Source organism: Protopterus annectens, chromosome 11.part0 (assembly GCF_019279795.1).
Source record: "Protopterus annectens isolate FY-2018-M chromosome 11.part0, PAN1.0, whole genome shotgun sequence".
In the NCBI taxonomy this organism is placed as follows: domain Eukaryota; kingdom Metazoa; phylum Chordata; order Ceratodontiformes; family Protopteridae; genus Protopterus; species Protopterus annectens.
In genome coordinates, this window is record NC_056745.1 from 185,236,569 (window position 1) to 185,260,579 (window position 24,011).

Consider the following 24,011-nt stretch of genomic DNA (forward strand, 5'->3'; position numbering starts at 1 on the left):
TTAAATACAACTGCCCAGATGGCTTTATCTCACGCCAGACAAACAAAGGCAACTGACTTCTTACTTCAAAATGTTGGCAACAAAGACCCAGTTATCAGCAAGAAAAATTCTGCAGGCCTTGGGCTTCACGGCATCCTACATTCTGCTAATTCCATATGCCAGACTGCATATGAGGAACCTACAATGGTATCTAAAAAGTGTTTGGACTCAACATTTCCACAGCCTGGAAACATTAATTTACCCTCATTCCCTGCCTGCAACAGGAGTTTCGATGGTGGGCACAGGCCTGTCACCACAACAAGGGACAGCCATTCACTTTGCCCACAGCCATGCAGACATTAACAACAGATGCATCAGATTATGCCTGGGGGGCCCACAAGGCAGGAAAATGTATTCAGGGCACATGGCCCGCAAGCCAGATGCATCTTCATATCAATCAAAAAGAGATGCTAGCTGTTCAGAATGCCCTGACAGCCTTCAAGGATCTACTTCATCCAGGACAGCTACTGATAAAGACGGACAATACTACAGTCATGTGGTACATAAGCAAGCAGCGAGGCACACATTCCTACCCCCTCTGCAGACAAGCCATGACTTTGTGGGACACAGCATTGACTTATGTTCACTTGCAAGCACAATTCCGGCTAGGAAAAATAAAAACTCTGGCAGACGAACTAAGCAGAAACCTCATGGATCCCCACGAGTGAAAACTGGACCCACAAGTCTTCAGCATGATAACCAGGAAATGGGGATGCCCAGACACATGTATTTGCCTCCCCTCACAACTGCCAACTACGGAGATTCTGCACAAGGATTTATCACAAGCAAGCATGGAAAGTGGATGCCTTATCCTTCAGCTGGAAAAACCTAACGGTATATGCCTTTCCTCCACTGCCTCTCCTCCCCAAGGTACTTCTAAAGGTCAGACAAGAGAAGCCAAAAATTATACTGATTGCCCCAGACTGGCCACGCCAGCACTGGTACCCTGTCCTAAAGAACTTGTCTCCAGGTCCAGCCTGGACATTTCCCCAAACTCCTCACTTACTGACCCAACAAAACAATCTGATCCTGCACAGCCAACTCAGGACCTTAAAATCAGGTAGCATGGCGGATAATGTAGTCATTCAGAACACTCCTCTTTCCAAAGCAGTAATGGATGTTATCTTGGCAGCCAGGAGGCCCAGTACCAGCAAATCTTATGCAGAAAAATGGAAGAGATTCTGTGCTTGGAACCAGGCATGAGCTATTGACACGTTTGTACCAAATATTCCTCAGATTTTACAATACTTAACTGAGATGCTGGACAAAGGCCTATCCTTTTCATCAATTAAGATTCATGCCTCTGCCATTTCAGCCCATTACAATACGGAACCACCTCTCTTTTCTCATCCTTTAATAAGGCAGTACCTCAGAGGGGCCAAAAACAAAGACCTCCAAGGAGAGCACCAGTGCCTGCATGGGACTTCAGTTATGTCATGGAAAAGCTCACACTGCCTCCTTTTGAGCCAGCCTCAACAACTGATGCAAAATTCTTATCCTGGAAAACAGTTCTGCTCCTAGCAGTAACCTCCGCAAGATGAGTCTCGGAGTTACAGGCACTCATGGCTGTGGAACCTTTTATCATTTTCCATCCAGACAGGGTTTCTCTAAGGACGAACCCTGCATTTATGCCTAAGGTAGTGTCCAGTGTGGCCCTTAACCAAACCATCCACTTGCCTACCTTTTATCCAAACCCACAGAACAAGGGTGAGAGACTTCTGCATTCTTTGGACATACACAGACAGCTACGCTTCTACTTGGACAGAACTAAAGCTTTCAGAAAGACTGAGCAACTTTGTGGCATATGCTGCAGGATCACAAGGAAAAGGCTATCTCAAAACAGACTATTTCAAAATGGATAGGCCATTGCATTTGTTTCTGCTACTCACAGCATGGCAAATTAGTGCCAAAGGGCATTAGGCCACATTCTACCAGAGCAGCAGCCACTTGAGCAGCCTTCCTCCGAGGAGTACCAACCAAAGACATTTTAGAGGCTGCAACTTGGAGTTCAGTGCACACTTTTTTACAAAGCACTACCACTTACCTCTCTACTCTAAATCCAGAGCAGGCTTTGCCACTGCAGTTCTGCAGGGCCTCATAGCCTCTCCTAATCCTATTTAGCCCAGCCACCCATCCTCAGCTTTGGGATTCAACCAGAGTGTAATGACTGCAACAGTGAAACACGATGAACATAGTACAGTTGTGTACCTACCATAAATGTAGATGTTCGAGTATATTCACTGTTGCAGTCCGGGTTACCACCCCCCTTTCATTTGCTGGATCTTATCTGTACTTCTCTATTCTATACAACCTATGTGGTGTATTTGCTTATAGATGAAGGAAATGTTTACTTTAGTGCATGCATGTTTTTTGGCATAATCTATTTAGCCTACCCTTTTCGGGGGGGGGGGGTACCTGACATCTGGGGCAAGAAAAACTGAAGAAAATGGCGTCTGCTGCATCTTTTTTTTTATACCCCTGGCACACTGACGTCAGGGAAGAGGCAACAGCAACCGACGCCAGACCAAGACTTTGGAATTCAGGCCGACTGCGGGTAGCCTGCCAGCAGGATAACCCAAGAGTAATGACTGCAACAGTGAATACACTCTAACATCTACATTTATGGTAGGTACACAACTGTACTTTTCTTGCCATTTAGAAGGCATCCTGGGATATTGTCTAGGGCCATCAATGCAGTGCTCTTTGCTTTAGGGGGAGCATTGAGGACCTGTTCTCTAGTGTCAATAGGGGAGTTATGTTTGATGGTATTTCCTGAGGTGGGGGGGGAGAAGTAAAGTTAGAAGTGAAATTCTCTGCCAGTAGATTTGCTGTATGTTGTGGCTCATTATTTATTTATTTTACATTTGTTGACTGGGTTTGTCTGGCTGTGCACTGTGCACGTGCCCTTTTTCAGCAGAGACCTGGGGAGAAAAGCTCCAAAAAAGTACAAAATGTAGCATTCAAGTATAAAGATTATACGGTATAGTATAACAAATAAAGTAATCAATAAAAAGAAAACTATTTACAGTAATTACATTACAATCACAGCAGTGGTAAAAACTATTTACAGTCTTGGCAATACAATCTGATAAGTTTTAAATGAAGGCTTATAATATATAGTAAAGAAGTAAGATTAGAGAATGGGTGCAGCTAAGATGGAGGAGGTTTGGAAAGCTATAGAGAGAGAGAGGTGGTTGGAAGTAAGAAGCAGAGGGAAGAAGGGCTAGGAGGAGGGGGCTAGATAAGGATAGGAATTAAATATAGGAAAGTAAGATTTGAAAAGATAGGTGGCATCATTTACAATGAGTTCAGCACACAACTGTGTTTTGCCTTTGAGGTTGTGGGCATAGGTAAAGAATGCCTTGTGGTTGTCCTTGGCGTGGGAGTCCAAATTTAAGTCACATTTGGCTTTAGTAATTTTTATTTTTCCTCCGAGTTTTGTAGTTGTGTTTTTATCCTGCTGTGTGCTATGCCTCCTAATTTTTGCTGTAATTTTCTTCCTTCTGTTGTACAGTTTATTGATGTGATTCCACCAGGGTGGCTTCTTTTTTGAGTTAATTCTGTACTACTTCCTGGTGGGTACAGTTGCCTCTATGCAGCTATTAATATGCTTGAATAGGGTTTCTGTGAACTGTTCCACATGGCAGCAGTGTTCAAAGGGTTTATGGGAGCTTGAAATTTTACCAGGTTATCACTTAATAGTAGGAAGTTGGAGTAGATGCTGAACATTCCAGGGTTAACTGGGATACCAGGTTTTATTTTTATTTCAAAGGAAACAATTTTGTGATCTGACCTAACCAGAGAAATTACATTATGGGGTGTGCAACACTCTCCTGTACTAGTGAGGGCCAGATCCAGTATGTTTATACCCATGTTAGCATATTGACAATCCGGTCCATGGAGTTTGTATTTACAAAATCCAGGAATCTGTTTGCCTGCATATTTGTCTTATGATTCTCAGTTAATAGTGGGAAAATTAAAGTTGTCCACAAATATAGTATCTGGTTGGATGGTGAATGCTTTCAGTAAATGTAAGTACATGTTATGGGTTTGCTAAGTTTTCCTAGCTTGCGGGGAAGTGGTGTGGGATTTTCCCTATGGTTATTTGAACATGGAGAAGCTCAAGTGCATTGTCCTGTTTGACCAGACTTGAGGTATATTTATTTGAGATGTAAATTGAGACACCTCCACCTTTAGTTCCTCTTTGTGTAATAGCTATTCTAAATGTGTGGAAGGCATTATAGCCTTGCACTGCTGGGGTGCTTTTCACGGCTTTAAACCATATCTCAGTGACTGCAGAGATGTCAGCATTCTCCATAATAAATAAGTACACACGCACACACATGTATATGCTTGCATATACGCACTCACAGACATTGCATGTGCATTCATTCTTCTTTACTGCTTCATCTGGTTCAAGATCACAGGACCAGTCAAAGCCTGTCCTGGCAAGCAGTAATTCACATGCTGTATCCACCCGTGCATAAAGGTTGGATGATCACCAAATTCACCTACATTATAAATCCATGCACTCGATAAAAATCCACACAGGTGCATGGAGGACTTGTCCACATCACAGTGAAGACAGCAGCTGGGTGCTGAATTGGAGGACTGAGCACTATAAAGCATCAGTACTTTATTATTTTCGTTTGTTGGCCTGTAGTTTTCCTTTGTATACATGCTCACTACGAAGGTGGTAAACTTAATGCTCTTGTTATAAACTGGATACGATCCCATCATAGAGGCTTGTTATAATGCACAGAATTAAACTGCACTTCATATGCCACCATTCAGTGTGTCATCAGAGTTGATGAGTTTGAGAAATTCCTGGTAATGAGCAAAAAAAGTTTTGAAAAGTCTTTTTTCTAACTTGGATATTGGGGTGATATGTTTAGTCCTGAAATGACCATTGGGTCTTAACTTCTCTTTGTGATTCCTTTTTAAATGTCAGTCCATAAAATAGATATGGTTGCTTATGTGTAAGTTCCACTGTATTTCTAAAACTGCCTTATCGGTAGGTAACTGTGTGTATGGAAATGTGAAGTCTAGCACCTCTGCTTTTAAAACTAGGAATGATCTGCATATTGTCCTGTGTGTACATTTTACTGAGTTCTCTGCACACTGGGGATATTTATAAATGTTTTTTATTTAAAGTATTCCAGGTAACGAACAGCTAGCCTGTGTTCTGCATTACACTTCATAGTACACTCTATAAATCTTGCTGGATACCCAGTTGTTTGTAACATTTTAGTAGATTATATAATGATGCTGCTTTGGGCAGATGTGAATGAATTTCACTTAATTTTGATTTTATAGGATAATAGAACTAAATGGTGGGCAGCCACCCTTAACATACAAACGCTTCCAGACTCTCGTGAGTCGAATGGAACCCTTGGAGACCCCAGTGGAAACAATTACAGCTGAAGCGATGGGAAAGTGCACTACACCAGTGTCGGATGATCATGATGAAAAATATGGTGTTCCATCATTGGAGGAACTAGGTATGCTTTTATTTTAAGCTATCTCAACTTTGTTCATTTTATGTTATAGGTCATTTCATTTCATACCTCAGTGCTCTGCATGACAACATGCTTTAAATTTCCTAACCGCTCATGATTATTTTTGTGAAATAAGACTTAGAATTAATTGATGGGCTGTGCTTCAAAGTGTGTATTTATTTGAATTGTAATAGAGGAGTCTATTAGCTGAAGAAAATAACTAAGTAGCATTTGTTTTCATGTGGAATAGCTAAATGGTATTGGCTTCCTTAGAAAAAAAAATATGTACATACACACACACACACGTTTTAGGGCATTCCACTTAAGAACACATTGCGAACTGAAAGAATTTAAATACCCACTTAAACAGCACCTGATAATTTTTCTGTACCTGCACCACCACTGGTTAAACTGGAAACAGACACATACATGTGTGTGTGTGTGTGTGTGTGTGTGTGTGTGTGTGTGTGTGTGTGTGTGTGTGTGTGTGTGTGTGTGTGTGTGTATATATATATATATATATATATATATATATATATATATATATATATATATATATATATGTGTGTGTGTGTGTATATATATATATATATATATATATATATATATATATATATATATATATATATATATATATATATATATATATATATATATATATATATGTATATATATAATCTGGTAATCTGGTAATTTATCTTTTATAATGCTCTTCAATCACTATCTCACCCTAAGCGGGATATTTATGCAGTAATGATCAATGTAGAACAGTCACATGAGGTGGCCATCAACAGCACATAATTATGGGATCATCACTGCTGGGCAAGATCCCACTCTCCTGGCCCCTTTTGATGCTGTAAATTTTGTGGACCTGTTCTTAATGGTAGTATGTCCGCTTGTGTGCTACACTTGGCTTTTGTTATTGTTTCATTGTGTTATAAACAGTTGAGCATTTGTTATTGTTACTTGTTTTCATATGTGATTAATCTTTTGGCTTTGGCTTCTCCTGAGGCTCCAGTAAAGTACAGGGAGTGGGCTTAAGGCGTTATTCCTTCTTTAAGCTTGGTTGCTTCTCATGCTCGTAGGTCATGGCTTTTACTCTGTGCATTTATGTATGAGGGTTTCTAACTACTGAAAAGACCTGGCTAATGACTAACATGTACCTTGCATCAATTAAGAGGGTGGAATTTTCTGTAGGAGTGTACTGTTAACTATCATTTCTGCTTTACTGGTGGGGGGTTAATGTGCTTTTTATTCCCATTTAAGGATTTGATACAGAAGGGCTGGCATCAGCAGTGTGGCCAGGTGGTGAAAGTGAAGCTTTAACTCGATTAGAAAGACATCTGGAAAGAAAGGTAAATGTTTGTTCTGTTTTTGATGTGCATAATCCTATTTAACATGTCACTGCAATTTGTATAAAGACGATCAGCATTAATGGGATAACTCACTACATTACTGTGAACCGTTTTATGTCACTTGGATAAAAGTCTTAACTACATTTCCTTTGTGTCAGTACTATTTCCAGAGGTACTACTTCAGCTGCAGTATCGAGACGATTTGTGTGCACAAGTTTTTTTGGCTCCTTCTCCATACTTGGAACTATGTTTGTATGTACTCAACAAATGTAAAACTTTTGCTCTGTATAATTGTTTCTCACCTCATTATTTTTGTATTAATATGATACTCTGTAATAGAAATCTATTGTTGGAGTTTTTCTCCTCGGGTCTGCACTGAAAATGGGCCACAAGCCCAGTTGGACTAACCCGGTTAACAAATGTCAATAAATAAATAATAAGTAATTGGAAGTTTTCAGAACATTGAAGTTAGAAAAATTGAATTCCCTTCTGAATAGGAAGATTTTATTTAGGCCTTCTGCTACACAGATCCTCAAAGCAATGGGACCCAAGAAGAGGTGGCAGGAGGGAACCAGTAACAATCCAAAAAAGCAAGGAATATTTTTTTCAAAAAAAAGGGACAGGTGCTCATCTCAGAATGACCATGCCAGAAACCTGGGCACCTTCTGCCCCAACATTTCTTTCTCACTCAGAATCTGACCCTCAGTGCTCCTTTTTAACAACAGATTGTCTAAGATGGACTGTGAAGGTAGTCCAGGAAGGTTACGTTTGGCAATGGATGGAAAGTGTCCATTCAGACAGAGTTGCTTCCCTAGTGCTCCATCACTTTAGAAGCAGAGGTCATAGAGCATGTTCCTGCAGAACAAACAGGAAAAGTCTTTTACTCCAGTATGTTTCTAGTTCCAAAGAAGGAGCACTCTTGGAGACCAGTTTTGGATCTGTGCTTTCTCAATCTTTTTGTGAAGATTCCAAAATTCAGGATGTTGACCCTTCAAACAGTAGTAGCTCTGGTTGCAGATTGGAGTGTTATGTAAGCTTGGACCTCAGTCTTGCCATTACATTCCCATAGCAAACAACATAGAGATTTCTGTCCATTGCAACAGGTGTGTTTACAGAGTGTCTGGACAGTGTGGTGGCCCACTGCAAATTGCAGGGTATCCACATTTTTCCTTATTTAGGCGGCTTGCTTATTTGTGCAGTCTTTCACTGTTTGGAGTCCTTAAAGGTATCTTTTTTCGTAAACCATCTGAGATTCCAGATGAATATGCAAAAGTCGTACCTTACTCCATCACACGGGATTGTGTTTCCAAGTTGCCTGATGGACACTGATGCAAAAAGGCTTTCCTACCTGAGGAAAAGGTGGATTTGTATGTGAAGTCTTCCTGAACGGTCTTTTCCAGTGTCTGGCTACTGCCAGATAATTTCTCGGGATAATGGCCTCGTAGCTTTTATGATTCCCTTTGCTGGGCTACATATCAGAAAGATTTAGTGGTACCAAAAATATGGACCCAACATTCTCATCCCCTGGAGTTTCAAAATCTTAGGTTTCATAAAGTCAGAACTGCATTGGTGGAGGAATTGGATTGCTCTCAGTCCAGGTCTCCGTTTTTCTCTTCACCCCAACATAGTGGGTATTAACTGATTCATCAGATTTTGCTTGGTGAGCAGTTTCAAAAGGGGATAAAACTGCGAGGATTATGGGATAGTTCAGGCAGACCAAAGCACATCAGTATCGAAGAAATGTTGGCTGTGATTCATGCCATAAAGTCTCTACATCATCTTTGGGACCCAGTTCCTCTTCATATCATTGTAGACAACACCACAGTGATGTAGTACATAAATGTTAGGGCACCAGATCGTACCCTATGTGCCAGCTGGTAATGATAGATTGAGGGTTAACTCTTCAGCACTCCTTGACTCTTAAATGTCTTATCTTCTGTCAGAGCAAAGCATAGTGGCAGACAAGCTAAGCAAGTCCTGAGCAGACCCACATGAGTGGAAATTCAAAGAAGAGGTCTTTCAGGAACTGGTCCAGATGTGCAGAACATCTCCGATCTGTTTGCTTCCTTTCAAAACAGATTATGTTCCAGGACTCCTTGCAAGCAGGCCTGGAAAACAGATGATGCTCTTTCATTTCTATGGTCTATGATGGTGCTGTATGCATTTCCACCCATTACAGTGATTTCCAGAGTAATTCTAAAGATTCGGAAAGACTCTGCAAAGATCATTGGGGTGACTTCCTTCTGGCCCAGGCAAAATTTTGTAGTGTGATCTCGAAGTTGGTAAATTTAAGTAGTGGAGTGTGGGGGGCACAGCTCCCCACTTTATGTATTCTTTCAATTATTTTTCCTTGGAAAAAAATCGCTGTTCTGAGCTTTCGAGATTGTAAGCTTTCGCTTACATGGGGTCGATTATTAATAGTTTGCTTTTTTAAGCGTTTGATGATATAATATAGACCCAGTTAGTTTTGGATGTTTATTTCTTGGTTTAGCTCAGGGTGAGTTCCCCATTTTGGTTAGGGTCAAGAAAGCCCTGAAAAGTTTGTTATTTTGGCTGTTTGTATAGTTCAGAAAGGGCTTAACATATAAGCAGATAAGCAGCCAGAGTGGACAGTGTAGTAGAGGATGAAAGTTTTTGGAAGCTGGCCAGTTGTATCTTTGGCAGGTTACAACCCATAGGCTACTGCAGCAGTTAATTCAAACTTTTTCTGTTCTAGGCAAGTATAACTTACACAACTGTACTTTTTGCTTAAACAGATTTCCTCTTCCTTTTATTTATTCCATTCCACTTTTCTGCAAATTGCCTCTTCCCAAAAAGTAGTACCTAATGTCTTAATTTACCTTTATGAAAAATATGCTGCTCATGTCTTAGCAGCCTCTTCCCATCATATTCTTTTTGCCTTGCTAACATTTTCTGTCCTTCACCTCTTTAATTCCATGATTTGTTATTTGCAGTTAGGCATGTTATTTGTGTACTTTAACACAATGTTGCACCTTCATTAGTTTGCCATCTAGCTTCACTCAATTTTTTTCTGCTTGTACTTAACACAACATTCACTACTAAACAACAAAAAAAAATTCCACTTAAGGGAACATTCTTCTCTCGTCTTTATTTGTAATTTTTTTTACCTGTCCTTCCACTAAACAATAAATTCACCCATGTTATCTCTGTGTATTATTTTTGCCATTTCTATAAACTTCTGCCCATGCCCTTAACATCTTAATATATTCTTTGCCATGATTAAGATCATAAGCCTTTGCTATAACCCATGCTACCCACATTGCTTCTTGCTTTTATTACAACTTGTCTCCCCACTTTTTTAATCAGAATTCCGTCACTTGCTTTTCAAGTAAGTTATACATCCCTTCCAGTGCTCCTTGCTTTGTAATTACTCTTCTGACATACTATCTTCATCACAGTCATATAATTAGTGTTGCACAGTGTAATTGGTCTCCATTGCTCAGTATCCCCATGTATCTCCCTTTTACCAAATAAATTTCACTACCCTGTCTCACTATCTGCATACATTCATCCAGTACCTGGACAAAAGTCTCTCGGACTTTTCTCCTGTTTTTGTAACATTAATACTCTGTGCTGTATTTACTTGAGACAATAATTTCATTAACCAAACTCAGTAATTTGTTTAATTCTTAATCTCCTACTGCTGTGTCTCTCTCCTCTTGTAATGTCCATACAAATAGTTTTAAACCCTCCACACCTCCACTTTACCTTTTGGACCTTCCTTATAAACTACAACTGTGCCCATAATCTCATAGTGCTTAGGCATTTTAATTATTTTTCTTATCCACCATATGCTCCATAACATTGCCCCGTTTTAACACAATTTAATGATAAAAGCATAATTTCTTTTTCTTTCAGCATTTATCTTTTCATAATATATTTCACCCTTTCCTTATTCTTCTCAAATATTTCTCTTTTCTGTAGGACAGTCTGTCCTCTCTCCTCCGCATCCTCGTACTCTGTCACAGTGTTACTATATCCAGGTTTCCTTTGTTGTTTAATTTATTTTCCTTTAAGTAGTCATTTCATACTTTTCCTTTAGTGCTATGCATCACTCTGTCCAGCGTTTACAACCCCCTGTCCCATTTATTTGTTCTTAACACAATCCTATTCTCTTCCATCTGTTCCGCCTCATTAACCTGTTCTGCCATCAACCTCTTCAACCCTTTACCTACCTTAATTATGACTTCATTATCCCTAAATACACTCCAAATATTTCCGAGATCATTGAAACCTTAAACACATTTCCCTCCACTTAAATTCTGAAATGTTTTTGTTTTGCAATTAATTTTGTTTTCAGTTGTATTACTCCTGTTAATATTGCAAGTCATTATGTAAAACATGATTATATTGTGGCTTTTTTTTTTTTCACTGTTTACTCTATTTTTGTCTATAACCGCACCCACAAATTGATGTCATGATAGGTACTGGGTGATAATTTAGATAAACTAAAAAGCATCATTTAGTAAGAAAATAACTTTGAGGACAAATTCTTATATACATTATGGTGTTGGTACTACATCATCACATGTATTAATTCTCAAAGTGTTGCACCGTCTGGGAAGTATGAAAGACCTACTGCTGCAAATAACATGGAAGTAAAGTAGGCTATATTTGTTGGTGAAGGTTCAGCCTTTCATGTTATGGAAGGGATTTTCACTTGCAAGAAAAATTTCATGAGGCTTGCCTTCTCAGCAAATTAAAATGCAAAAATAACATACTTTTTATTTCAAAAAAACTACATCATTTAAAATTGAATACAGGAAGGAAGTTATACCCAACTAAGAGGGTTTGTTACAATTGCCACAGGATGTGACCAGTAAAACTTTAAGGGTCTAGAAAAATACATTTTCACCGTATGATAAAAATATTCTTTCCAGGCCCGGTTTTAAACGTCCTGTTATCATTATCTGTGTGCAGATGTTCACAGACTTCGTTACTTTTACCTTCCGATTCCTTGTATAGTAATTCTTCGATTAAAATGTATCCATATCAGACAAAGTGACTTGCCATTTTTTTGGAGAAATGAAGACACTGTTGTAGTTCACAAGCGCATACAATGCTGTCTTCCTACACACTGTTTTATCTCAACATCCATCATCAACACCTCCCTGGTTGTGTATTAATTTGCCCGTTATACCCTCTGCCTTATCTTTAAGCAGTACAGTAGTCCTTGAGCATTTCTGCCCCATTCCCCATCCATCATCCATCCTCGCTGCCTTTTCCCATTTTGCACATGAGGTTGGGGTGTCACTTCAGCAGTAAAACAGAATCCATGATAAAAACAGTTGAACCAAAAAGTGAACGGTGCAGACCTCAGTGTAATATAAAAGTTAAAAGTTTTAATCCACAGTAAATAACACTGGACTGTTCACTTTTTGGTTTAACAGCATCACTTCAGCAGTGCCAATCATCTCGAGCCAAGGTCTACACCACCGGGTGGCTGCCCCATTTCCCATCAACTCTAATTGCATTTTGTGTTATGTCTTAACATTCTTTGTATCTGCTACAAATGTGTCTCCTTACACCATTTGTATAGTATCAGCGTTATCAGCATATAACTGATCAAACCTTTCACATTCACAGATATAATCAAAAAGGTACCCTTTCCCTTTATGCTAGAGTTTCCTATCTTGTTCTCTTATTCCATTTTGTTCCTTTGTTTCAGTTGTCTTTTCTTCACCATCTACATTTTCTTCATGACTCCACTGTCTTCTACATCTGTCTGTTTCTAATACTTCATATCTATTATTTGTTACTGTATTGTCAGTCTCAAATGATAATAATGTTAATTTTCATCAGTTTGTTCAATGTCAGCATCAAAAGTGCTATAATTTTGTAATAAGCTAAGTCAGATCCACAAATGCCCCTCTGTTACAATTGCTACCTACCATTTTGCATTCATTTGCTATGCTCTCTTGTTGTGTCTTTCGGCTTTTCCCGGTTAGGGGTTGCCACAGCGGAACTCCAGTCCGGTAATGATTGGCAGTTGATTTTTACGTGCCGATTTGCCAGCCCTGATGCACAACCTTCAAAGAAGGTACGCCCATTCACGCATGTCTCCACGCAGAAGATGCTCTAGCTGAGAATCTAACTGGACAGCGTCTTACTGCAGCACCACCACCGCTGATATTTGCTATGCTCTCTAACTACATTAATTGCATCTTTTGTAAGGACACTTACCAAGTTTCCTCCCCAAAATTGTTTTGGATTCTCCCCAGTACTTTAAAACATCTCTGCTTTTATTGACAATACACACTCTGAAAATGGCAGATCTCATTATTTTTGCCTAAAAATAACCCATTTCTACCACATCCCCAAGTCAGTATTCCTCTTTCATCCACAGTTAATACTATTCTAGTTATTGTCCAACAGCCTCCCCTAAGGAAACTTTGTGTCCTCTCTAGATAGATGTTTTATCAGTCCTAAACTGCATCATTTTCTCTTCATCTCTACAGTCATATCAGAAATTGCATATTGATTCCACAACTGCTTATTGTTCATATCGAACTATTCCACAGATTTGTAGGCAAGTGCATGCAACTCAAGTTACATCTGCATGTTTATCATTCCCCATATGAATTAGGGACTCCAAATCACCTACCTTAAAGCAAAAGTGTTTTGTTTCAGTCTCCCATAAAAGCATACCTGTCCATAAAACCACTCTGTTTGGCCCTTAGCAGCACAGGTGATTGTTTTGTCATATTTGTTGCAGTATAAATTTCTTTTAGTTCTTTCTCACTACTTGTGCTCATGTCTTGTTCACTGTACCTGCATCTTCACTACTCTGTAGCTCCTGTCTTTGTGCATCATTACATATCTGTTTTGAGGCAGACATGCAAGTTACTGTCCTGCATTTCCATCCAACAAAACAATACCACCATCATTATCCTTTGGACATCTGTGCTCTGCTGTTTCCCCTCTAATCTGCCTCTTTTCCAGATTAGGTTCATCTTCTATCATTTGATTTAAAACCATCATCTGGACTCCTCCACTTGCAGTCATATTTCAGTATTCTGAAATCTCCATTTTGTTTTTAACATCCACAAAGTTATCCCAGGCTAATTAAGTACTTTCCAGCACCCTTTTCCAAAGAATAGAGAAATTTCCTGTTTTTCTGGGCAAATTTCCCATGGTCAGTATAGCTACATCCTTGAGTCACCACTGAAAATAGGCCATTGACCTACTAGAGCTATTCTGGTGAACAAAACATAAACATAAAGCCATTAGCAAAAATCAAAGAGTGGAAATCTTTTTAGCCACGTTTCGCCAGCAGGTGAAGTGTCTTTGTGCATACAGGCCCAGTCTTGTGGTGCATTGAGAACATGACCTTTGATTTATTTAGAAGTTGCAGTTGGCTATAACTTTTTCAGTTTGTCATATGTACTAGCCAAGTTTAGGGGCCACTAGCTACTTATTTTGGAAGGCACAATGGTACAGCAGTAATGTCACCTCACAGCAAGAGGTTCTCCGGTTCGATTCTCTGCTGGAAGTGCCTCCTGTGTGGAGTCTGCATGTCTTCCCTGCGTTCGTGTGGGTTTTCTTCAGGTACTCCCGTTTTCTCCCATGTTACAAAGACATGCATCTGGAGCGTTTTTACCCGGGCCTCCACTGAAAATTGGCTTTGTTTCAAGTCAGACTTTTGGTAAATAAAATAAATGAATGTTTCACTACTCGTGTGTACTCTCACATGCTGGAAAAAGTGTAGTTTAGGAGCTGTCACTTGCACCTCCTGTCAGCTTCTCTTAACAGACCTCCCATTCCAAATCCTGCAGTGGATGATATGCCATCTTGTTTTGTTATTGTACCTTATTGTTTTCTATAAGGCAGGATAATTGGGAGGGGGTCTTCTGATCTAGACCAGAATATACACTTAATCTCAAGATTATGAAATTGCAGCTTTTGCTTTCATTGGACATTAAGCTGACTGTGTGCTAGTTCAAAGGGTCTACTGGACCCACCTTAGCCTCCCTCTGTCTCAACTTGGCCCACATCTGGGGCCAGTGAGATCAGGGACACAGATGCAGTATCCTACTGCTGCTGAGGAGTGTGCTGTAATCCCCCAGGTGCATGCATGCTTCTCCACATGAGCACCCTCCTGACCAACTGGTATACCAGTTGGATAGATCTCTCACCAAAAACGCTGATACTGCAGAATGCCTCTGCTGTTTCCCTTCCTCCAGGAAGGGCAAGCTGATGTCACCTGCTGGCTCCCATCCTCCCCTACCTGGTCTTTCCAGAATTCATGCAGCTAGTCAAACACGGGTTATCCAAGGTGCATTAAAGGCTTTATACCATGGGGCCAGATTATTTATGAGCTTTTGTATCATTGATGGGGAGTTGCCATTCAAGCTATGGCAATTTTGTATTTGCTTCTTTTGAAAAAAATTATGTAATTTCTGGCAGTATTTTTTTAAGAGTTTGACGTGTAACCAAGTTATTTTCTGAAGAAGTTCTAAGAACTAGTAAAAGAAAGAAAGCTGTAAACTTGGTTGGATTGTCACTTGCCCATAGGTACCCATTCTATAATTGTTTAAGTGGTTACTGTTTGCTGTGCTGCTTTAGTTTTAGTAGCTTGCACTTTATTAGAGTTAGTATTGGGAAACAATTATTTTTTATGTTAAGTTTTTCAGACTAAGGAAAGGTGCTGAGATGGGTGCAACAGCTTTGTCTTTTAGCAAATGTAATTATGAGTAGGGTTACCACTTGTTCCTGTTTGCAGGGGATAGTCCTTTTTGTTTCTTAAACACCTAGATATTATCCAGAATAGCATAAGCAATTCAAATGCTACACAAATAAGCTTTTAATTGGGAAAACCTGAAGTTGTGTATTTTGCACTGCCTGTGGGTATGTTTTGTTCTGCAAAAAATGCCCCACTCTGGGCATGTAAAAAATGTGGCAGCCCTAGTTATGAGTTGGTGGGCGCATGAGATTTTAATTTCTTACCTATTGTTTACAAAAAAATTGTATTTAAAGATGTATAGATTTATTTATTGTATGAAATGGTTCAGCTGAATTTACCAACTTTGTTGCCGATTTACGTTCTAGTACTGATTTTCTTATTGTCATAGGAAGTCATAGAGAAGTAGCACAACGTCTTGATGTAGTTATCACAGCTGATTTTGAAAACAAATGTTTCCATAGTAAAATAAAAAGCTAAAGCATGTTGGCAAATAATTTTGTTTCACAGCAGCCAACATCCTGAGTTTATGAAACACAAAGTAATTAGGGGACAGTGAGTCGCCAAAGCAGCGATGACACAATTTTTAGTGAAGTTGAATTTAAGTTACATTTTAGGGGGAGAAGTTATGGAGAGCAGTTTGAGCAACATTGTTTGGAAGTTAATAAGAACAGATATATTAAGTTTCATCCCCTATTGAAATATGGGTTACTGACATCAAAAGTTAAGGGCAAAATAGTTCTTTCTATGGGGCTTTCCCAGTACCAATTTCACTTGATTCAGATTTCATAAAAAGTATTTTAATGAGTAATTGAAAAATAGTTTTAGGCAATAAGGACCTTGCTGATATTATTGGTGGAGAACCAAATGTTACATCTAAAAAAACTAATAACGTTAAGTTCCTATTTGAAAGTTCATTTAGGTCATTAGTCCCTCTTGTCTCACTTGGGAATGTTTTGGTGCCAACACTGCAAGTGTTGTAGGTTTATCGTTAAGTTTTTTGCATTAATTTGAAGCATACTGTTAAGGAAATTTGCGAGGTTTAAGTGTGAATGTGAAAATGTGGGCTAAACATTGTGTGAAACTTGTGAAAGTTTCCTTGTAGGTAAGACCACCATAAAAGTTTCATGTAGAATCTATGAGCATCTTTTAGCCATCAAAACAAGGAGACAGTAGTAATGCTTTAGCTAAACATGCAGTAGTAAGTGAAGTTTTTTTAAAAGTTTTGTTTGGATTAGATTAAATTGAAAATCAACCACTAGGGGGAGATATTAATACACTACTTGAATGCAAGGAAGTACATTGGCAGATATTGCTGTCAGCCGATAATTGGCCAGGGTTAAAACATCAACATTAAGTACTTGCTTAAAACATCGAGGATTGAACACTTGTTGTTTTTTATTTAAATTTTTGGAATTGATAGTATTTTTAATGATTTATTACATGTAGTCATTTTTGGATTGATCGTGTTTGCTGGTTAGTCATGTGATCATTTCTGTTACTGTTTGAATTATGTGATCACTTTTACTGTTTGAATGAATTTTGTAAAGTTTGTTTCAGCTGTGATAAAGTTCTGAAATAAAGAACGATAGCGCTTAGATGTTACAATATTCTATTTTTTAGTATTGTTTGCTCAATGTTTTTCCATTCTTCATTTGGTTGAAATGTTTGTGGTGCAAGTTTTGTACTGCGGTGGCGGTGCTGCGGTACCATTGTCGCCTCACAGTAAGACGTCCTGTTCGATTCTCAGCTAGAGCGTCTTCTGTGTGGAGACATGCGTGAATGGGCGTACCTTCGTTGAAGGTTGTGCGTCAGAGCTGGCAACTTGGCACATAAAAATCTACTGCCAATCATTAGTGGACTGGAGTTCCGCTGTGGCGACCCCTAACCGGGAAAAGCCGAAAGACACAACAACGTCATTTCAAATCCAGCTGGCCCTTTTGTTTTAGTTCTAAGATTAAAAAACTGCAATAATATGTTTGCTGTGCAGCTGTCTTTGAACTTCACATATATGACATTCTACATGCTTGATCTCATTTGCATTTTACATTGTGAAGGATTGAGATGGCATGAGTGCTGTTAGTTAAATCAAGTGCATTACTTGAGTTAGTTTTTGGAATCTGCTGTGTTTTGAACATTACAGCATCTGTGTGTCACTGCCATATGTTCATCAAAGTGCACAAAGTAGTCTTCATAGAGGAGATGCAGCTTTGAACTGGGAACCATTACCCCTGATTTCTTTGGTAATTTTAGAAGTTACCTTTTTCTGTGTGTCTTGAAGCTGATGGCCTTAATACTGAGGTGTAGTGCTACAAACAGAACAAGGTGTCTTATTTTCAGAAAACTTGCAGTTCATTCTGCCTGTTCATTCAATTTCATAACTGATCCTGCACCTTTAAAATAGACTGCTATTTACTTGTGTTAAGGTCTGCTTGCCTTAATTTATAAAAATTAATTGGCTTGAATAGTTGATGCAAAAAAAAGTATTTGAATCAATGCTTGGTTCCGAGTAAGTTTGGTTCCTAGCTGGTGTGGCTTCTCTTAAGGAGAATGCATAATGTCCTGACTGAAATCATTGTTGCAATATTCCTACCCAGTGAGTTATTCATGCTGACATCCAGCCAGGCTACTAAAACTTTACCTTCCCAGGATCATCATCTGACATGTGGTGTCAGCTTGCAAGCATAGGGGTATATAGACAAATGTATGAGCATAATTCCTTAGACTGTTTCACCTCCAGCCCAAACGTAGGTCATGTACCTATCAGACTGAGTTTTGTTTGATTGTTGGTACCATTGCTTAAAATTATCAGTTAAGTGCCCCGTTGGGGAATCTTTCTTTATCTTTTTTTAGACTCTCCTACTTTATCAGTGCTGGATGTCAGCTAGGAGGTATAAGTGCAGCTGTACTAGTAAGTCCCATACAAAGACTTGCATGCCCAGTATCTTTATTGTTTAGGAGTGGTACACTAGTGGAAGACTTGTTCCATTTGCAGGTCTTATGTGCCTAAGACTTTGCAGTCCCGTTTGTCCTCACTCGACACTTTTTTGGAGACGGCCTACTGCAAGATGGCAGATTCTGCTTCCCCAGATGCATCTCCACTCCTTAAGAAAAAAACTTAAAAGACCTAGGCTGGAAACTCAGTTGACTCTTTCTGATTCCTACATACCCGCTGAGGTTGTAGAACCTGCAGTATGTCTGACTAAACCTCAGATGCTCGCTACCGATAACCTGCTGGAGACCAGTATGGTGTTGGAAGGCTTTATGACTGAGGAATGCACAGAGAATTATTATCTTTGAGGGTTCAGAGGGTATCCTTCAGGTACTAGTTAGGGAAGAGGTCCTAGGTAAACTAACAGAGGTACATCAGCATTCTGAACAACTGCGCTTGGTTCAGACAGGTGTCATCGCAAAGTAATTAAACATGTAACTTCTCCTCCTCCTCCCTCTAGGGAGAAGGAATGGATAGGCTTTTCTCAGGGTCAGATCAAGGCCATTTTGACCCCATAGCCTCCTTCCCTTTCTTCTAACCCTCTCCTCCAGTCTTCAAAAGACTGCTGTGGCTTCATCTGCTGATGAGATTTCTGATTCTGGCCATTCCCTAGCCTCCTACTTTCAGATCCACTCGCCTGGCCAAGTCCCTTCCGATGATGATGCCATTTCACCTGACTCTTCTGTCAAAGAACGTTCTTTTGGAGCGACCGTTTTAAACATGATGAAACACTTTGAATGGGAGTCTAGGCAGATCACAGGAATCCAGAAAAGATACTGTAACCTCCAGCCATTTCCCACATTCCTCCAGTTTGAGGCTTTCTTAGATTCTTTTCAGTCCACTTCAGCTGCCCCAGACTCTCAGCGTCCTGCTCCCTAAAGCCCAGACAGATTTTATAGGGTTCCTGATGAGTTCTTGTTCAAAAAATCCAATAGCAGACCCGTCTGCATTGACTGTTTCCTCTGATAAATCTTCAGAGCTCCTAAATTTTAATGCTCTCCCTTATGACAAAAATAGCAGGGCTATGGATAGGTGGGGAAAAAAGGTTTATACTTCCTCTACGTTGGCAGTCATGGCAATTAATTACCAAACCCAAATGACTAAGTATTTGATATCCATCCTCATCTCCTTCAAAAATGTGGTAGTGGAGCCACTGAGAACTGACACTAAACAGCAAATACTGTCCTTACTTAGGCTACCCAAATAGCCGGATACAGGATCAGTTGTAGTTATGATGCTGTAGAAACCTCATCCAGGGCCAGGTTACTGGTGGTTCTGACATTCACAGGTATGCAGGGTTGCAAAGTCAGCCCTTGCCAGAAAACTGTACCGCGAATGTTGTAGATTCTCTTGGACAATCTCTTTAGCCCACAAGCGGGTAACCTTTTCCAAACCATTCAGGAACAGACAAAAAAACATGAAGGACTACCAACAGCTTCTGTTAACCTCCCCACCTAGGTACCAGAAGAAATATCCAACCAAACCCTCTTTTGTCAGAAGGGATTCTGTATGTAGTCAGGAACACAGGAAGGTGGTACACTAGATTGTTTTGACAGCTATCAAACATTAATGTGATTTGAGCTTCTGTAAAATTGGATCAGTCTGAGTGTGATCTCTTAACACACAAAGTCTAGTGGTGGTAAAATTGCACGCTGACATCGCATCAAAATCAAAATTCTCTGTATCAAGTTGTTCTTTGGTATTCCTGGGTAATCTGGATAAGGTATCAACCAAATAAAGCAATTTGCCTTTCGTGTAGACCATTTTGAAACTGTACTTTTGCAATTTTAACATCATTCTCTGTAATCTTGCTGGTGCGGAATGCATAGGCGCATTTAAAATAGTAACTAGAGGTTGGTGGTCAGTTTCAATCTAAATAGCTTGACCATGAATATAGTCCTGAAACTTTGAACATGCAAATACTATTGCCAAAAGCTCTTTCTCAATTTGAGCATATTGCATCTCAGTTTGGGCAAGTGTTCTAGATGAATAGGCTACTGGTCTGCCCTCTTTAAGTATGACTGTGCCAAGACTAAATTTTGAAGCATCACAGGAAAGAGTAACTGGTTTGTTCACGTCATAGTATCTTAATGTAGTTGGGGTGGCAATTGTCTGCTTAAGGTCTTCAAATGCCTTCTGGTGCTGTTCCAACCATGAGCATGCAAAATTTTTGTGCGTTCGCTCTCTTAAAGGTGTCAGCTCACTGAAATCTAGTATAAACTTGCCTAAATACTTGACCATGCCTTTAAAACATAGAGCTTGTACATTATTCTTGAAATATCAGCACCAGATAGTGGTTTGTTTAGTCCGGTCTGGTCGCAAGCTTGTACTTGAGAACAAATGACCAATGTAGGTAACTTCTGGAAGCCTGAATTTATACTTCAGAGGATTGAGTTTCAAGTTTACTTCACGTGCTCTATCTGGAACTTTCTTTAGGTTTCTGTCAAGCTCTGCTTCACCATTGCTGCCAGCCAGTAAATAAATCAACTATTATGGCACAAGGATAACCCGAAATAATTTGCTCCATTGCACGCTGAAAGACTTCACTTGCAGAATTTATTCCAAATGGCATCCTTGGGAATCTGCATCTGCCAAACAGAGTACCGAAAGTATTTGGAAATGAAGACATGCAGTCAAGCTTTACTTGCCAAAATGAACGCTTTGCATCCAAGACAGAAAAAAAACAGTGGCATTCGGTATTAGAGCTGCAACTTCTTCGACCATATGCATCGAATTATGCTGTCTCTTCAATGCTTTGTTTAGATTTCTTGGGTCAATACATATTCTGATTTCATCTGAGCCTTTTTTTTTTTGGTCTATATTAGATCACTGAATGCTTAAAAAAGAGAATGGTGATTAATCGACCCTATGTAAGTGAAAGCTTGCAATCTCGAACTGTCAGAACAGCGATGTTTTTCCTAGGGAAAAAAATTGCTGTTCCAAAACACATACACACAACACAAGCACACCAAACAAATGGCAATCCACACACCTACACCAAAAATGTGACACCTAACCCTACACTAAACTATACACACACCACTAACTATGCACTTACCTTAACCCTAACCCTAAGGTCCGTCACTATCGCACACTCAGCTCACTCGCACCCTAACTCACCTAACCTGCCCTAATCCTCACGTCCACACAATCGCACACATACCTCACCCGTGCCCTAACCCTAACTCGCCTAACCCACCCTAACACTCACATCCACACAATCGCACACTTACCTGAACCCGACCTGTAACTTTCCACCACAGCACTGAAAATACCGAAGCACAGAAACGGGCAACCAAATTCTTTCCCTAGGAAAAAATTTGGGTTTCTGTTGCTTTGATATTTTAAGCTTTCGCTTACATAGGGTCGATTAATCACCATTCGCTTTTTTAAGCATTCGGTGATCCAATATAGACCTTTTTTTTTGTGAGCTGCTACCATGGACGACACCTATTCATTTGGTTCTGTGACTGGACAAATCGCACCTTGCTGCACCATTTTATCCAACTGAGCTTTAATTTTATCCTGCGTAGCTGTCGGAACTCTTCTTGCTGGTCCGACTACTGGAGTGACCTCTGGGTCTAACTTCATGGAATACACAACTGGAAGTTTGCCTAACTTGTCATAGAAAACATCATATTCTGAGAAAATGGCTTCTGAAAAATTAGGACTTGGAATTGCACACATGATGAGCTTCTTTAGCAAAAGAAAGCAGATTCATTCTCAGGCTATCTTTGAAACCCAGTAAAGATTGCAGTGGCCTTCTGACTATGTAGAATAATAAATTGTAACAGTTCTTGGTCAAATAACAAGAAAACATCACTGAACCTTCAGTTTGAATGTCTTCACATCCTTAAGCAACAAGTCTTGCACTACTGGCTACACTGAGTGAGTTGTTCGTTAGTTCTCACTTTAGCAAATGTGTCCGTTGATATAACATTACACTTTGAACCACTGTCTACTTTAAGCTCTCTGGATTTTCCATTAATCCGGACAGTACAAAATATTTAGCTCCTTGCTAATAAATTCTCTGCATGAACTCTTTCATCAAGCTTCTAAGTTGTGAACTGCTGATTGAGGACTCCGTGTCTGTTATTCTAAAAGTGTATTAGTTCTGGTTTAAGCACTTGGGCTTCAGGCCAGTTATTTTACATTAAGAAGGTTCGTGGTCTGCACTCTTGTGGGAGGAGAGGCTGGACTCTGCCCTTCTGAGCTGGGAATTTCTGGTTAAAGGCTTATAGTGCCTGCATATTTGAACTGTTTCTTACTGAAATTGGTACACCTTGTTTGCTGTAGCATAGACTAGATCCAGGTCTGCTGAATCTAGCTTTATTTGTTTGCTGCTCGTTTGTTTGCTTATTTCCCTGAAACGCTAATTCCACCTAAAACGCGGCTTTTCAGCGCTTCTGTGGATCCCTAGTGATATCTGCATTGCTTACTGTACTTATTTCCTTGTTTCACTTGAAAGAAAGTTACTGTTTGTCGTTTTTGCATTTAAGTTACCTGAAACACATTGCATTTAAGTTACCTGGCACTTGCTCACTAAAGCAATTGTATAAGTCAGCACTAAAATATTAAAAGCACTACACCCTCACAAACTCCCCTTCAGTACTTTGTTCCCCATTGGCCCTTTTTTTCAATTATAAAGGAATTCCCAATACTGTTCTAGCATGTCCAAAGGTCAGTTGTCAATCTCCTCTCCGGTCCAGCTGGTGAATCTGGGAATCTTGAGGCAATGTTACAACTGCCTCATGTACACAGACAGCCCTCTTCTCCTCCCAACCAATTCCAACACATGTGAGAGATGCATCCATATAGCCATACTAGAGGCTAAGCTCTCTCAACTCAGTACTGGAGAAACCAGTCAGGAGGAGAAGGAAACCACACTCACTACAATTCCAGTCTCACATAGACCTACCACGACAGCAAACCAAACACACAAAAACATACGCGGAGGCTCTAAATAAAAATCTGCCTAAGCAGCAGTGACCTCCAAAGCAGACACCCAAGCAACCGCTACCCCAAAACAAAACACGTGCAACACATAAGCTCACAAAGCCAGTGTGCCGAACAGTCACAGCCCTTAAGGCTAAACAACACACCTGATACACTTGTAGTAGGTGACTCTATTGTCAGGCACACTGACGTCCCGCTCACCATGCTGAACAAGGAGAAGGTCACGGTGAGCTGCCTGTCGGGCGCTAGGATCCGCCACATAACACAAGCACTCAGGTCACTCCAAGGCAAGTACAAATATGACTCTTTGTCCATGCTGGTGTGAATGACCTGAGACATACCTCCCTGGACTACATGAAAAGAGACCTAGAGGAGCTCTCTGAGCATGTAGCCCAGGCCGGTATGACCCTGACCTTGAGTAGCATCTTACCCTCACCAAGAATGATGCCACAATATGAAGACAAGATGAT

At 39.9% G+C, this 24,011-nt stretch overlaps 1 protein-coding gene across 1 annotated transcript in view; it reads left to right on the top strand.

Annotated features, from left to right (window-relative positions):
- The window catches only part of CRY1 (cryptochrome circadian regulator 1), a 200,930-nt gene that overhangs the window by 49,851 nt on the left and 127,068 nt on the right, over positions 1-24,011 (top strand). The window contains exons 4-5 of the mRNA XM_044087589.1: positions 5,356-5,540; positions 6,804-6,892. Of these exons, the coding sequence (XP_043943524.1) occupies positions 5,356-5,540; positions 6,804-6,892 (274 nt within the window). The remainder of the gene's footprint in view (positions 1-5,355; positions 5,541-6,803; positions 6,893-24,011) is intronic.